This window comes from Haliotis asinina, chromosome 14 (genome assembly GCF_037392515.1).
Source record: "Haliotis asinina isolate JCU_RB_2024 chromosome 14, JCU_Hal_asi_v2, whole genome shotgun sequence".
Classification (NCBI taxonomy): Eukaryota; Metazoa; Mollusca; class Gastropoda; order Lepetellida; family Haliotidae; genus Haliotis; species Haliotis asinina.
The window spans coordinates 15,574,780-15,590,023 of NC_090293.1; the positions used below are offsets into that span (position 1 = coordinate 15,574,780).

At 48.0% G+C, this 15,244-nt stretch overlaps 1 protein-coding gene across 1 annotated transcript in view; it reads right to left on the reverse strand.

The window, feature by feature from the left end:
- Window positions 1-7: 7 nt before the first annotated feature.
- Window positions 8-15,244, reverse strand: part of LOC137260661 (mucin-12-like) — a 26,665-nt gene continuing 11,428 nt past the window's right edge. The window contains exons 3-4 of the mRNA XM_067798259.1: window positions 174-15,203; window positions 8-52 (exon numbers count right to left, since the gene is read on the reverse strand). Of these exons, the coding sequence (XP_067654360.1) occupies window positions 8-52; window positions 174-15,203 (15,075 nt within the window). The remainder of the gene's footprint in view (window positions 53-173; window positions 15,204-15,244) is intronic.

Here is a 15,244-nt window from a genome sequence, read left to right on the forward strand (position 1 = left end):
TCCTCAGTTATTGCCGACCCTTCATCCGGTAGTGTTCCAGTTTGGACAATGTCTGTGGTGGAAGTTGGAACGGAAAGGCTTTCATCTACAGCAGTCGTTTGTTCTCCCGAGAACGTCAACATTTCCTCCGTCACACCTGACCCTTCATCTCCTGAAGATGTCATTTCACCTGCCTGAGAGGTGGCCATTGTGGCAGGACTGGTGGGCTCAACTGTTGTGCTTCCCGTTTCATCTCCTGAGGCTGTCAGCATATCTTCGGTTATGCCAAAGACGTCTTCAGTCACTGTTTGTTTGTCATCTGCTGCTAGAGTGGTAAGAGTCAGTGGACTTGTTGTTTCTGTGGTTGCACCACTTGAAGTCTCTTCTCCTGAATATGTTACCATTTCCTCAGTTATTGCCGACCCTTCTTCCGGTAGTGTTCCAGTTTGGACAATGTCTGTGGTGGAAGTTGGAACGGAAAGGCTTTCATCTACAGCAGTCGTTTGTTCTCCCGAGAACGTCAACATTTCCTCCGTCACACCTGACCCTTCATCTCCTGAAGATGTCATTTCACCTGCCTGAGAGGTGGCCATTGTGGCAGGACTAGTGGGCTCAACTGTTGTGCTTCCCGTTTCATCTCCTGAGGCTGTCAGCATGTCTTCGGTTATGCCAGAGACGTCTTCAGTCACTGTTTGTTTGTCATCTGCTGCTAGAGTGGAAAGAGTCAGTGGACTTGTTGTTTCTGTGGTTGCACCACTTGAAGTCTCTTCTCCTGAATATGTTACCATTTCCTCAGTTATTGCCGACCCTTCTTCCGGTAGTGTTCCAGTTTGGACAATGTCTATGGTGGAAGTTGGAACGGAAAGGCTTTCATCTACAGCAGTCGTTTGTTCTCCCGAGAACGTCAACATTTCCTCCGTCACACCTGACCCTTCATCTCCTGAAGATGTCATTTCACCTGCCTGAGAGGTGGCCATTGTGGCAGGACTAGTGGGCTCAGCTGTTGTGCTTCCCGTTTCATCTCCTGAGGCTGTCAGCATATCTTCGGTTATGCCAGAGAAGTTTTCTGTCACTGTTTGTTTGTCATCTGCTGCTAGAGTGGTAAGAGTCAGTGGACTTGTTGTTTCTGTGGTTGCACCACTTGAAGTCTCTTCTCCTGAATATGTTGCCATTTCCTCAGTTATTGCCGACCCTTCATCCGGTAGTGTTCCAGTTTGGACAATGTCTGTGGTGGAAGTTGGAACGGAAAGGCTTTCATCTACAGCAGTCGTTTGTTCTCCCGAGAACGTCAACATTTCCTCCGTCACACCTGACCCTTCATCTCCTGAAGATGTCATTTCACCTGCCTGAGAGGTGACCATTGTGGCAGGACTGGTGGGCTCAGCTGTTGTGCTTCCCGTTTCATCTCCTGAGGCTGTCAGCATATCTTCGGTTATGCCAGAGACGTCTTCTGTCACTGTTTGTTTGTCATCTGCTGCTAGAGTGGTAAGAGTCAGTGGACTTGTTGTTTCTGTGGTTGCACCACTTGAAGTCTCTTCTCCTGAATATGTTACCATTTCCTCAGTTATTGCCGACCCTTCATCCGGTAGTGTTCCAGTTTGGACAATGTCTGTGGTGGAAGTTGGAACGGAAAGGCTTTCATCTACAGCAGTCGTTTGTTCTCCCGAGAACGTCAACATTTCCTCCGTCACACCTGACCCTTCATCTCCTGAAGATGTCATTTCACCTGCCTGAGAGGTGGCCATTGTGGCAGGACTGGTGGGCTCAACTGTTGTGCTTCCCGTTTCATCTCCTGAGGCTGTCAGCATATCTTCGGTTATGCCAAAGACGTCTTCAGTCACTGTTTGTTTGTCATCTGCTGCTAGAGTGGTAAGAGTCAGTGGACTTGTTGTTTCTGTGGTTGCACCACTTGAAGTCTCTTCTCCTGAATATGTTAAGATTTCCTCAGTTATTGCCGACCCTTCATCCGGTAGTGTTCCAGTTTGGACAATGTCTGTGGTGGAGGTTGGAACAGAAAGGCTTTCATCTACAGCAGTCGTTTGTTCTCCCGAGAACGTCAACATTTCCTCCGTCACACCTGACCCTTCATCTCCTGAAGATGTCATTTCACCTGCCTGAGAGGTGGCCATTGTGGCAGGACTGGTGGGCTCAACTGTTGTGCTTCCCGTTTCATCTCCTGAGGCTGTCAGCATATCTTCGGTTATGCCAAAGACGTCTTCAGTCACTGTTTGTTTGTCATCTGCTGCTAGAGTGGTAAGAGTCAGTGGACTTGTTGTTTCTGTGGTTGCACCACTTGAAGTCTCTTCTCCTGAATATGTTAAGATTTCCTCAGTTATTGCCGACCCTTCATCCGGTAGTGTTCCAGTTTGGACAATGTCTGTGGTGGAGGTTGGAACAGAAAGGCTTTCATCTACAGCAGTCGTTTGTTCTCCCGAGAACGTCAACATTTCCTCCGTCACACCTGACCCTTCATCTCCTGAAGATGTCATTTCACCTGCCTGAGAGGTGGCCATTGTGGCAGGACTAGTGGGCTCAACTGTTGTGCTTCCCGTTTCATCTCCTGAGGCTGTCAGCATGTCTTCGGTTATGCCAAAGACGTCTTCAGTCACTGTTTGTTTGTCATCTGCTGCTAGAGTGGTAAGAGTCAGTGGACTTGTTGTTTCTGTGGTTGCACCACTTGAAGTCTCTTCTCCTGAATATGTTACCATTTCCTCAGTTATTGCCGACCCTTCTTCCGGTAGTGTTCCAGTTTGGACAATGTCTGTGGTGGAAGTTGGAACGGAAAGGCTTTCATCTACAGCAGTCGTTTGTTCTCCCGAGAACGTCAACATTTCCTCCGTCACACCTGACCCTTCATCTCCTGAAGATGTCATTTCACCTGCCTGAGAGGTGGCCATTCTGGCAGGACTAGTGGGCTCAACTGTTGTGCTTCCCGTTTCATCTCCTGAGGCTGTCAGCATGTCTTCGGTTATGCCAGAGACGTCTTCAGTCACTGTTTGTTTGTCATCTGCTGCTAGAGTGGTAAGAGTCAGTGGACTTGTTGTTTCTGTGGTTGCACCACTTGAAGTCTCTTCTCCTGAATATGTTACCATTTCCTCAGTTATTGCCGACCCTTCTTCCGGTAGTGTTCCAGTTTGGACAATGTCTATGGTGGAAGTTGGAACGGAAAGGCTTTCATCTACAGCAGTCGTTTGTTCTCCCGAGAACGTCAACATTTCCTCCGTCACACCTGACCCTTCATCTCCTGAAGATGTCATTTCACCTGCCTGAGAGGTGGCCATTGTGGCAGGACTAGTGGGCTCAGCTGTTGTGCTTCCCGTTTCATCTCCTGAGGCTGTCAGCATATCTTCGGTTATGCCAGAGAAGTTTTCTGTCACTGTTTGTTTGTCATCTGCTGCTAGAGTGGTAAGAGTCAGTGGACTTGTTGTTTCTGTGGTTGCACCACTTGAAGTCTCTTCTCCTGAATATGTTGCCATTTCCTCAGTTATTGCCGACCCTTCATCCGGTAGTGTTCCAGTTTGGACAATGTCTGTGGTGGAAGTTGGAACGGAAAGGCTTTCATCTACAGCAGTCGTTTGTTCTCCCGAGAACGTCAACATTTCCTCCGTCACACCTGACCCTTCATCTCCTGAAGATGTCATTTCACCTGCCTGAGAGGTGACCATTGTGGCAGGACTGGTGGGCTCAGCTGTTGTGCTTCCCGTTTCATCTCCTGAGGCTGTCAGCATATCTTCGGTTATGCCAGAGACGTCTTCTGTCACTGTTTGTTTGTCATCTGCTGCTAGAGTGGTAAGAGTCAGTGGACTTGTTGTTTCTGTGGTTGCACCACTTGAAGTCTCTTCTCCTGAATATGTTACCATTTCCTCAGTTATTGCCGACCCTTCATCCGGTAGTGTTCCAGTTTGGACAATGTCTGTGGTGGAAGTTGGAACGGAAAGGCTTTCATCTACAGCAGTCGTTTGTTCTCCCGAGAACGTCAACATTTCCTCCGTCACACCTGACCCTTCATCTCCTGAAGATGTCATTTCACCTGCCTGAGAGGTGGCCATTGTGGCAGGACTGGTGGGCTCAACTGTTGTGCTTCCCGTTTCATCTCCTGAGGCTGTCAGCATATCTTCGGTTATGCCAAAGACGTCTTCAGTCACTGTTTGTTTGTCATCTGCTGCTAGAGTGGTAAGAGTCAGTGGACTTGTTGTTTCTGTGGTTGCACCACTTGAAGTCTCTTCTCCTGAATATGTTAAGATTTCCTCAGTTATTGCCGACCCTTCATCCGGTAGTGTTCCAGTTTGGACAATGTCTGTGGTGGAAGTTGGAACAGAAAGGCTTTCATCTACAGCAGTCGTTTGTTCTCCCGAGAACGTCAACATTTCCTCTGTCACACCTGACCCTTCATCTCCTGAAGATGTCATTTCACCTGCCTGAGAGGTGGCCATTGTGGCAGGACTAGTGGGCTCAACTGTTGTGCTTCCCGTTTCATCTCCTGAGGCTGTCAGCATATCTTCGGTTATGCCAAAGACGTCTTCAGTCACTGTTTGTTTCTCATCTGCTGCTAGAGTGGTAAGAGTCAGTGGACTTGTTGTTTCTGTGGTTGCACCACTTGAAGTCTCTTCTCCTGAATATGTTACCATTTCCTCAGTTATTGCCATACCTTCATCCGGTAGTGTTCCAGTTTGGACAATGTCTGTGGTGGAAGTTGGAACGGAAAGGCTTTCATCTACAGCAGTCGTTTGTTCTCCCGAGAACGTCAAGATTTCCTCCGTCACACCTGACCCTTCATCTCCTGAAGATGTCATTTCACCTGCCTGAGAGGTGGCCATTGTGGCAGGACTGGTGGGCTCAACTGTTGTGCTTCCCGTTTCATCTCCTGAGGCTGTCAGCATATCTTCGGTTATGCCAAAGACGTCTTCAGTCACTGTTTGTTTGTCATCTGCTGCTAGAGTGGTAAGAGTCAGTGGACTTGTTGTTTCTGTGGTTGCACCACTTGAAGTCTCTTCTCCTGAATATGTTACCATTTCCTCAGTTATTGCCGACCCTTCATCCGGTAGTGTTCCAGTTTGTCCAATGTCTGTGGTGGAGGTTGGAACGGAAAGGCTTTCATCTACAGCAGTCGTTTGTTCTCCCGAGAACGTTAACATTTCCTCCGTCACACCTGACCCTTCATCTCCTGAAGATGTCATTTCACCTCCTTGAGAGGTGGCCATTGTGGCAGGACTAGTGGGCTCAACTGTTGTGCTTCCCGTTTCATCTCCTGAGGCTGTCAGCATATCTTCGGTTATGCCAGAGACGTCTTCAGTCACTGTTTGTTTGTCATCTGCTGCTAGAGTGGAAAGAGTCAGTGGACTTGTTGTTTCTGTGGTTGCACCACTTGAAGTCTCTTCTCCTGAATATGTTACCATTTCCTCAGTTATTGCCGACCCTTCATCCGGTAGTGTTCCAGTTTGGACAATGTCTGTGGTGGAGGTTGGAACGGAAAGGCTTTCATCTACAGCAGTCGTTTGTTCTCCCGAGAACGTCAACATTTCCTCCGTCACACCTGACCCTTCATCTCCTGAAGATGTCATTTCACCTGCCTGAGAGGTGGCCATTGTGGCAGGACTAGTGGGCTCAACTGTTGTGCTTCCCGTTTCATCTCCTGAGGCTGTCAGCATATCTTCGGTTATGCCAAAGACGTCTTCTGTCACTGTTTGCTTGTCATCTGCTGCTAGAGTGGTAAGAGTCAGTGGACTTGTTGTTTCTGTGGTTGCACCACTTGAAGTCTCTTCTCCTGAATATGTTACCATTTCCTCAGTTATTGCCGACCCTTCATCCGGTAGTGTTCCAGTTTGGACAATGTCTGTGGTGGAAGTTGGAACGGAAAGGCTTTCATCTACAGCAGTCGTTTGTTCTCCCGAGAACGTCAACATTTCCTCCGTCACACCTGACCCTTCATCTCCTGAAGATGTCATTTCACCTGCCTGAGAGGTGGCCATTGTGGCAGGACTAGTGGGCTCAACTGTTGTGCTTCCCGTTTCATCTCCTGAGGCTGTCAGCATATCTTCGGTTATGCCAGAGACGTCTTCAGTCACTGTTTGTTTGTCATCTGCTGCTAGAGTGGTAAGAGTCAGTGGACTTGTTGTTTCTGTGGTTGCACCACTTGAAGTCTCTTCTCCTGAATATGTTACCATTTCCTCAGTTATTGCCGACCCTTCATCCGGTAGTGTTCCAGTTTGGACAATGTCTGTGGTGGAGGTTGGAACGGAAAGGCTTTCATCTACAGCAGTCGTTTGTTCTCCCGAGAACGTCAACATTTCCTCCGTCACACCTGACCCTTCATCTCCTGAAGATGTCATTTCACCTGCCTGAGAGGTGGCCATTGTGGCAGGACTAGTGGGCTCAACTGCTGTGCTTCCCGTTTCATCTCCTGAGGCTGTCAGCATATCTTCGGTTATGCCAAAGACGTCTTCTGTCACTGTTTGTTTGTCATCTGCTGCTAGAGTGGTCAGAGTCAGTGGACTTGTTGTTTCTGTGGTTGCACCACTTGAAGTCTCTTCTCCTGAATATGTTACCATTTCCTCAGTTATTGCCGACCCTTCATCCGGTAGTGTTCCAGTTTGGACAATGTCTGTGGTGGAAGTTGGAACAGAAAGGCTTTCATCTACAGCAGTCGTTTGGTCTCCCGAGAACGTCAACATTTCCTCCGTCACACCTGACCCTTCATCTCCTGAAGATGTCATTTCACCTGCCTGAGAGGTGGCCATTGTGGCAGGACTAGTGGGCTCAACTGTTGTGCTTCCCGTTTCATCTCCTGAGGCTGTCAGCATATCTTCGGTTATGCCAGAGACGTCTTCTGTCACTGTTTGTTTGTCATCTGCTGCTAGAGTGGTAAGAGTCAGTGGACTTGTTGTTTCTGTGGTTGCACCACTTGAAGTCTCTTCTCCTGAATATGTTACCATTTCCTCAGTTATTGCCGACCCTTCATCCGGTAGTGTTCCAGTTTGGACAATGTCTGTGGTGGAAGTTGGAACGGAAAGGCTTTCATCTACAGCAGTCGTTTGTTCTCCCGAGAACGTGAACATTTCCTCCGTCACACCTGACCCTTCATCTCCTGAAGATGTCATTTCACCTGCCTGAGAGGTGGCCATTGTGGCAGGACTGGTGGGCTCAACTGTTGTGCTTCCCGTTTCATCTCCTGAGGCTGTCAGCATATCTTCGGTTATGCCAAAGACGTCTTCTGTCACTCTTTGTTTGTCATCTGCTGCTAGAGTGGTAAGAGTCAGTGGACTTGTTGTTTCTGTGGTTGCACCACTTGAAGTCTCTTCTCCTGAATATGTTACCATTTCCTCAGTTATTGCCGACCCTTCATCCGGTAGTGTTCCAGTTTGGACAATGTCTGTGGTGGAAGTTGGAACGGAAAGGCTTTCATCTACAGCAGTCGTTTGTTCTCCCGAGAACGTCAACATTTCCTCCGTCACACCTGACCCTTCATCTCCTGAAGATGTCATTTCACCTGCCTGAGAGGTCGCCATTGTGGCAGGACTAGTGGGCTCAACTGTTGTGCTTCCCGTTTCATCTCCTGAGGCTGTCAGCATATCTTCGGTTATGCCAGAGACGTCTTCTGTCACTGTTTGTTTGTCATCTGCTGCTAGAGTGGTAAGAGTCAGTGGACTTGTTGTTTCTGTGGTTGCACCACTTGAAGTCTCTTCTCCTGAATATGTTACCATTTCCTCAGTTATTGCCGACCCTTCATCCGGTAGTGTTCCAGTTTGGACAATGTCTGTGGTGGAAGTTGGAACGGAAAGGCTTTCATCCACAGCAGTCGTTTGTTCTCCCGAGAACGTCAACATTTCCTCGGTCACACCTGACCCTTCATCTCCTGAAGACGTCATTTCACCTGCCTGAGAGGTGGCCATTGTGGCAGGACTAGTGGGCTCAACTGTTGTGCTTCCCCTTTCATCTCCTGAGGCTGTCAGCATATCTTCGGTTATGCCAGAGACGTCTTCAGTCACTGTTTGTTTGTCATCTGCTGCTAGAGTGGTCAGAGTCAGTGGACTTGTTGTTTCTGTGGTTGCACCACTTGAAGTCTCTTCTCCTGAATATGTTACCATTTCCTCAGTTATTGCCGACCCTTCATCCGGTAGTGTTCCAGTTTGGACAATGTCTGTGGTGGAAGTTGGAACGGAAAGGCTTTCATCTACAGCAGTCGTTTGTTCTCCCGAGAACGTCAACATTTCCTCCGTCACACCTGACCCTTCATCTCCTGAAGATGTCATTTCACCTGCCTGAGAGGTGGCCAGTGTGGCAGGACTAGTGGGCTCAACTGTTGTGCTTCCCGTTTCATCTTCTGAGGCTGTCAGCATATCTTCGGTTATGCCAGAGAAGTCTTCAGTCACTGTTTGTTTGTCATCTGCTGCTAGAGTGGTAAGAGTCAGTGGACTTGTTGTTTCTGTGGTTGCACCACTTGAAGTCTCTTCTCCTGAATGTGTTACCATTTCCTCTGTTATTGCCGACCCTTCATCCGGTAGTGTTCCAGTTTGGACAATGTCTGTGGTGGAAGTTGGAATGGAAAGGCTTTCATCTACAGCAGTCGTTTGTTCTCCCGAGAACGTCAACATTTCCTCCGTCACACCTGACCCTTCATCTCCTGAAGACGTCGTTTCACCTGCCTGATTAGTGGCCATTGTGGCAGGACTAGTGGGCTCAACTGTTGTGCTTCCCGTTTCATCTCCTGAGGCTGTCAGCATGTCTTCGGTTATGCCAGAGAAGTCTTCAGTCACTGTTTGTTTGTCATCTGCTGCTAGAGTGGTAAGAGTCAGTGGACTTGTTGTTTCTGTGGTTGCACCACTTGAAGTCTCTTCTCCTGAATATGTTACCATTTCCCCAGTTATTGCCGACCCTTCATCCGGTAGTGTTCCAGTTTGGACAATGTCTGTGGTGGAAGTTGGAACGGAAAGACTTTCATCTGCAGCAGTCGTTTGTTCTCCCGAGTGTATTCGTCCATATATTTTTAAATCAGTTGTTGAAATCCCTATAAATGTTTCTTTTTCCCGGTTCAATGCTGTCAATGCTAAGTTTGGATCAAATAGCAATGAAGTTACTCCCTTTTGTGTATTTTCTGAAGTTGATGTTCTATCCTCTTCAACTGTACTTGTTGGAAAAGTGACTGTGCTGTCAGGCTCTTGTGTGAAAGCGCTGGTGGTTTCATCTCCAGATGCAGTGAAAGGTTCCTCTGTCAGACCAGAACCAGTCTCGGTTGCTGATGTGTCCTCTCTGAGAGGTGTGGTCATGTCAGTCATGCCACTTGTGGTATACCCTGCTGTTCCACTAGACACTTCATCTCCAGAAGAGGTGACCATTTCTTCAGTTACAAGAGATTCTTCGTCTGGAGCAAATGTCACTGAGGTAGATGGCGACATTGTCTCCACTTCAGCAGTGCTTGTTGTTTCTTCCCCAGAGGATGTTGTCATTTCCTCTGTGACACTTGATTCTTCATCACCCGATGATGTCCCTTCTGGAATTGTACTTGTTGGAAAAGTGACTGTGCTGTCAGGCTCTTGTGTGGAAGTGCTGGTGGTTTCGTCTCCAGATGCAGTGAAAGGTTCCTCTGTCAGACCAGAACCAGTCTCGGTTGCTGATGTGTCCTCTCTGAGAGGTGTGGTCATGTCAGTCATGCCACTTGTGGTATACCCTGTTGTTCCACTAGACACTTCATCTCCAGAAGAGGTGACCATTTCTTCAGTTACAAGAGATTCTTCGTCTGGAGCAAATGTCACTGAGGTAGATGGCGACATTGTCTCCACTTCAGCAGTGCTTGTTGTTTCTTCCCCAGAGGATGTTGTCATTTCCTCTGTGACACCTGATTCTTCATCACCCGATGATGTCCCTTCTGGAACTGTACTTGTTGGAAAAGTGACTGTGCTGTCAGGCTCTTGTGTGGAAGTGCTGGTGGTTTCGTCTCCAGATGCAGTGAAAGGATCCTCTGTCAGACCAGAACCAGTCTCGGTTGCTGATGTGTCCTCTCTGAGAGGTGTGGTCATGTCAGTCATGCCACTTGTGGTATACCCTGCTGTTCCACTAGACGCTTCATCTCCAGAAGAGTTGACCATTTCTTCAGTTACAAGAGATTCTTCGTCTGGAGCAAATGTCACTGAGGTAGATGGAGACATTGTCTCCACTTCAGCAGTGCTTGTTGTTTCTTCCCCAGAGGATGTTATCATTTCCTCTGTGACACCTGATTCTTCATCACCCGATGATGTCCCTTCTGGAACTGTACTTGTTGGAAAAGTGACTGTGCTGTCAGGCTCTTGTGTGGAAGTGCTGGTGGTTTCGTCTCCAGATGCAGTGAAAGGATCCTCTGTCAGACCAGAACCAGTCTCGGTTGCTGATGTGTCCTCTCTGAGAGGTGTGGTCATGTCAGTCATGCCACTTGTGGTATACCCTGCTGTTCCACTAGACGCTTCATCTCCAGAAGATTTGACCATTTCTTCAGTTACAAGAGATTCTTCGTCTGGAGCAAATGTCACTGAGGTAGATGGAGACATTGTCTCCACTTCAGCAGTGCTTGTTGTTTCTTCCCCAGAGGATGTTATCATTTCCTCTGTGACACCTGATTCTTCATCACCCGATGATGTCCCTTCTGGAACTGTACTTGTTGGAAAAGTGACTGTGCTGTCAGGCTCTTGTTTGAAAGTGCTGGTGGTTTCGTCTCTAGATGCAGTGAAATGTTCCTCTGTCAGACCAGAACCAGTCTCGGTTGCTGATGTGTCCTCTCTGAGAGGTGTGGTCATGTCAGTCATGCCACTTGTGGTATACCCTGTTGTTCCACTAGACACTTCATCTCCAGAAGAGGTGACCATTTCTTCAGTTACAAGAGATTCTTCGTCTGGAGCAAATGTCACTGAGGTAGATGGCGACATTGTCTCCACTTCAGCAGTGCTTGTTGTTTCTTCCCCAGAGGATGTTGTCATTTCCTCTGTGACACCTGATTCTTCATCACCCGATGATGTCCCTTCTGGAACTGTACTTGTTGGAAAAGTGACTGTGCTGTCAGGCTCTTGTGTGAAAGTGCTGGTGGTTTCATCTCCAGATGCAGTGAAAGGTTCCTTTGTCAGACCAGAACCAGTCTCGGTTGCTGATGTGTCTTCGCTGAGAGGTGTGGTCATGTCAGTCATGCCACTTGTGGTATACCCTGCTGTTCCACTAGACGCTTCATCTCCAGAAGAGTTGACCATTTCTTCAGTTACAAGAGATTCTTCGTCTGGAGCAAATGTCACTGAGGTAGATGGAGACATTGTCTCCACTTCAGCAGTGCTTGTTGTTTCTTCCCCAGAGGATGTTATCATTTCCTCTGTGACACCTGATTCTTCATCACCCGATGATGTCCCTTCTGGAACTGTACTTGTTGGAAAAGTGACTGTGCTGTCAGGCTCTTGTTTGAAAGTGCTGGTGGTTTCGTCTCTAGATGCAGTGAAAGGTTCCTCTGTCAGACCAGAACCAGTCTCGGTTGCTGATGTGTCCTCTCTGAGAGGTGTGGTCATGTCAGTCATGCCACTTGTGGTATACCCTGTTGTTCCACTAGACACTTCATCTCCAGAAGAGGTGACCATTTCTTCAGTTACAAGAGATTCTTCGTCTGGAGCAAATGTCACTGAGGTAGATGGCGACATTGTCTCCACTTCAGCAGTGCTTGTTGTTTCTTCCCCAGAGGATGTTGTCATTTCCTCTGTGACACCTGATTCTTCATCACCCGATGATGTCCCTTCTGGAACTGTACTTGTTGGAAAAGTGACTGTGCTGTCAGGCTCTTGTGTGAAAGTGCTGGTGGTTTCATCTCTAGATGCAGTGAAAGGTTCCTCTGTCAGACCAGAACCAGTCTCGGTTGCTGATGTGTCCTCTCTGAGAGGTGTGGTCATGTCAGTCATGCCACTTGTGGTATACCCTGCTGTTCCACTAGACACTTCATCTCCAGAAGAGGTGACCATTTCTTCAGTTACAAGAGATTCTTCGTCTGGAGCAAATGTCACTGAGGTAGATGGCGACATTGTCTCCACTTCAGCAGTGCTTGTTGTTTCTTCCCCAGAGGATGTTGTCATTTCCTCTGTGACACCTGATTCTTCATCACCCGATGATGTCCCTTCTGGAATTGTACTTGTTGGAAAAGTGACTGTGCTGTCAGGCTCTTGTGTGGAAGTGCTGGTGGTTTCGTCTCCAGATGCAGTGAAAGGTTCCTCTGTCAGACCAGAACCAGTCTCGGTTGCTGATGTGTCCTCTCTGAGAGGTGTGGTCATGTCAGTCATGCCACTTGTGGTATACCCTGTTGTTCCACTAGACACTTCATCTCCAGAAGAGGTGACCATTTCTTCAGTTACAAGAGATTCTTCGTCTGGAGCAAATGTCACTGAGGTAGATGGCGACATTGTCTCCACTTCAGCAGTGCTTGTTGTTTCTTCCCCAGAGGATGTTATCATTTCCTCTGTGACACCTGATTCTTCATCGCCCGATGATGTCCCTTCTGGAACTGTACTTGTTGGAAAAGTGACTGTGCTGTCAGGCTCTTGTGTGGAAGTGCTGGTGGTTTCGTCTCCAGATGCAGTGAAAGGTTCCTCTGTCAGACCAGAACCAGTCTCGGTTGCTGATGTGTCCTCTCTGAGAGGTGTGGTCATGTCAGTCATGCCACTTGTGGTATACCCTGCTGTTCCACTAGACGCTTCATCTCCAGAAGAGTTGACCATTTCTTCAGTTACAAGAGATTCTTCGTCTGGAGCAAATGTCACTGAGGTAGATGGAGACATTGTCTCCACTTCAGCAGTGCTTGTTGTTTCTTCCCCAGAGGATGTTATCATTTCCTCTGTGACACCTGATTCTTCATCACCCGATGATGTCCCTTCTGGAACTGTACTTGTTGGAAAAGTGACTGTGCTGTCAGGCTCTTGTGTGGAAGTGCTGGTGGTTTCGTCTCCAGATGCAGTGAAAGGATCCTCTGTCAGACCAGAACCAGTCTCGGTTGCTGATGTGTCCTCTCTGAGAGGTGTGGTCATGTCAGTCATGCCACTTGTGGTATACCCTGTTGTTCCACTAGACACTTCATCTCCAGAAGAGGTGACCATTTCTTCAGTTACAAGAGATTCTTCGTCTGGAGCAAATGTCACAGAGGTAGATGGCGACATTGTCTCCACTTCAGCAGTGCTTGTTGTTTCTTCCCCAGAGGATGTTGTCATTTCCTCTGTGACACCTGATTCTTCATCACCCGATGATGTCCCTTCTGGAACTGTACTTGTTGGAAAAGTGACTGTGCTGTCAGGCTCTTGTGTGAAAGTGCTGGTGGTTTCATCTCCAGATGCAGTGAAAGGTTCCTCTGTCAGACCAGAACCAGTCTCGGTTGCTGATGTGTCCTCTCTGAGAGGTGTGGTCATGTCAGTCATGCCACTTGTGGTATACCCTGCTGTTCCACTAGACACTTCATCTCCAGAAGAGGTGACCATTTCTTCAGTTACAAGAGATTCTTCGTCTGGAGCAAATGTCACTGAGGTAGATGGCGACATTGTCTCCACTTCAGCAGTGTTTGTTGTTTCTTCCCCAGAGGATGTTGTCATTTCCTCTGTGACACCTGATTCTTCATCACCCGATGATGTCCCTTCTGGAACTGTACTTGTTGGAAAAGTGACTGTGCTGTCAGGCTCTTGTGTGAAAGTGCTGGTGGTTTCGTCTCCAGATGCAGTGAAAGGTTCCTCTGTCAGGCCAGAACCAGTCTCGGTTGCTGATGTGTCTTCGCTGAGAGGTGTGGTCATGTCAGTCATGCCATTTGTGGTATACCCTGTTGTTCCACTAGACACTTCATCTCCAGAAGAGGTAGCCATTTCTTCAGTTACAAGAGATTCTTCGTCTGGAGCAAATGTCACTGAGGTAGATGGCGACATTGTCTCCACTTCAACAGTGCTTGTTGTTTCTTCCGCAGAGGATGTTATCATTTCCTCTGTGACACCTGATTCTTCATCTCCCGATGATGTCCCTTCTGGAACTGTACTTGTTGGAAAAGTGACTGTGTTGTCAGGCTCTTGAGTGAAAGTGCTGGTGGTTTCGTCTCCAGGTGCAGTGAAAGGTTCCTCTGTCAGACCAGAACCAGTCTCGGTTGCTGATGTGTCCTCTCTGAGAGGTGTGGTCATGTCAGTCATGCCACTTGTGGTATACCCTGCTGTTCCACTAGACACTTCATCTCCAGAAGAGGTGACCATTTCTTCAGTTACAAGAGATTCTTCGTCTGGAGCAAATGTCACTGAGGTAGATGGCGACATTGTCTCCACTTCAGCAGTGCTTGTTGTTTCTTCCCCAGAGGATGTTATCATTTCCTCTGTGACACCTGATTCTTCATCACCCGATGATGTCCCTTCTGGAATTGTACTTGTTGGAAAAGTGACTGTGCTGTCAGGCTCTTGTGTGGAAGTGCTGGTGGTTTCGTCTCCAGATGCAGTGAAAGGTTCCTCTGTCAGACCAGAACCAGTCTCGGTTGCTGATGTGTCCTCTCTGAGAGGTGTGGTCATGTCAGTCATGCCACTTGTGGTACACCCTGTTGTTCCACTAGACACTTCATCTCCAGAAGAGGTGACCATTTCTTCAGTTACAAGAGATTCTTCGTCTGGAGCAAATGTCACTGAGGTAGATGGCGACATTGTCTCCACTTCAGCAGTGCTTGTTGTTTCTTCCCCAGAGGATGTTATCATTTCCTCTGTGACACCTGATTCTTCATCACCCGATGATGTCCCTTCTGGAATTGTACTTGTTGGAAAAGTGACTGTGCTGTCAGGCTCTTGTGTGGAAGTGCTGGTGGTTTCGTCTCCAGATGCAGTGAAAGGTTCCTCTGTCAGACCAGAACCAGTCTCGGTTGCTGATGTGTCCTCTCTGAGAGGTGTGGTCATGTCAGTCATGCCACTTGTGGTATACTCTGCTGTTCCACTAGACGCTTCATCTCCAGAAGAGGTGACCATTTCTTCAGTTACAAGAGATTTTTCGTCTGGAGCAAATGTCACTGAGGTAGATGGCGACATTGTCTCCACTTCAGCAGTGCTTGTTGTTTCTTCCCCAGAGGATGTTATCATTTCCTCTGTGACACCTGATTCTTCATCACCCGATGATGTCCCTTCTGGAACTGTACTTGCTGGAAAAGTGACTGTGCTGTCAGGCTCTTGTGTGAAAGTGCTGCTGGTTTCGTCTCCAGATGCAGTGAAAGGTTCCTCTGTCAGGCCAGAACCAGTCTCGGTTGCTGATGTGTCTTCGCTAAGAGGTGTGGTCATGT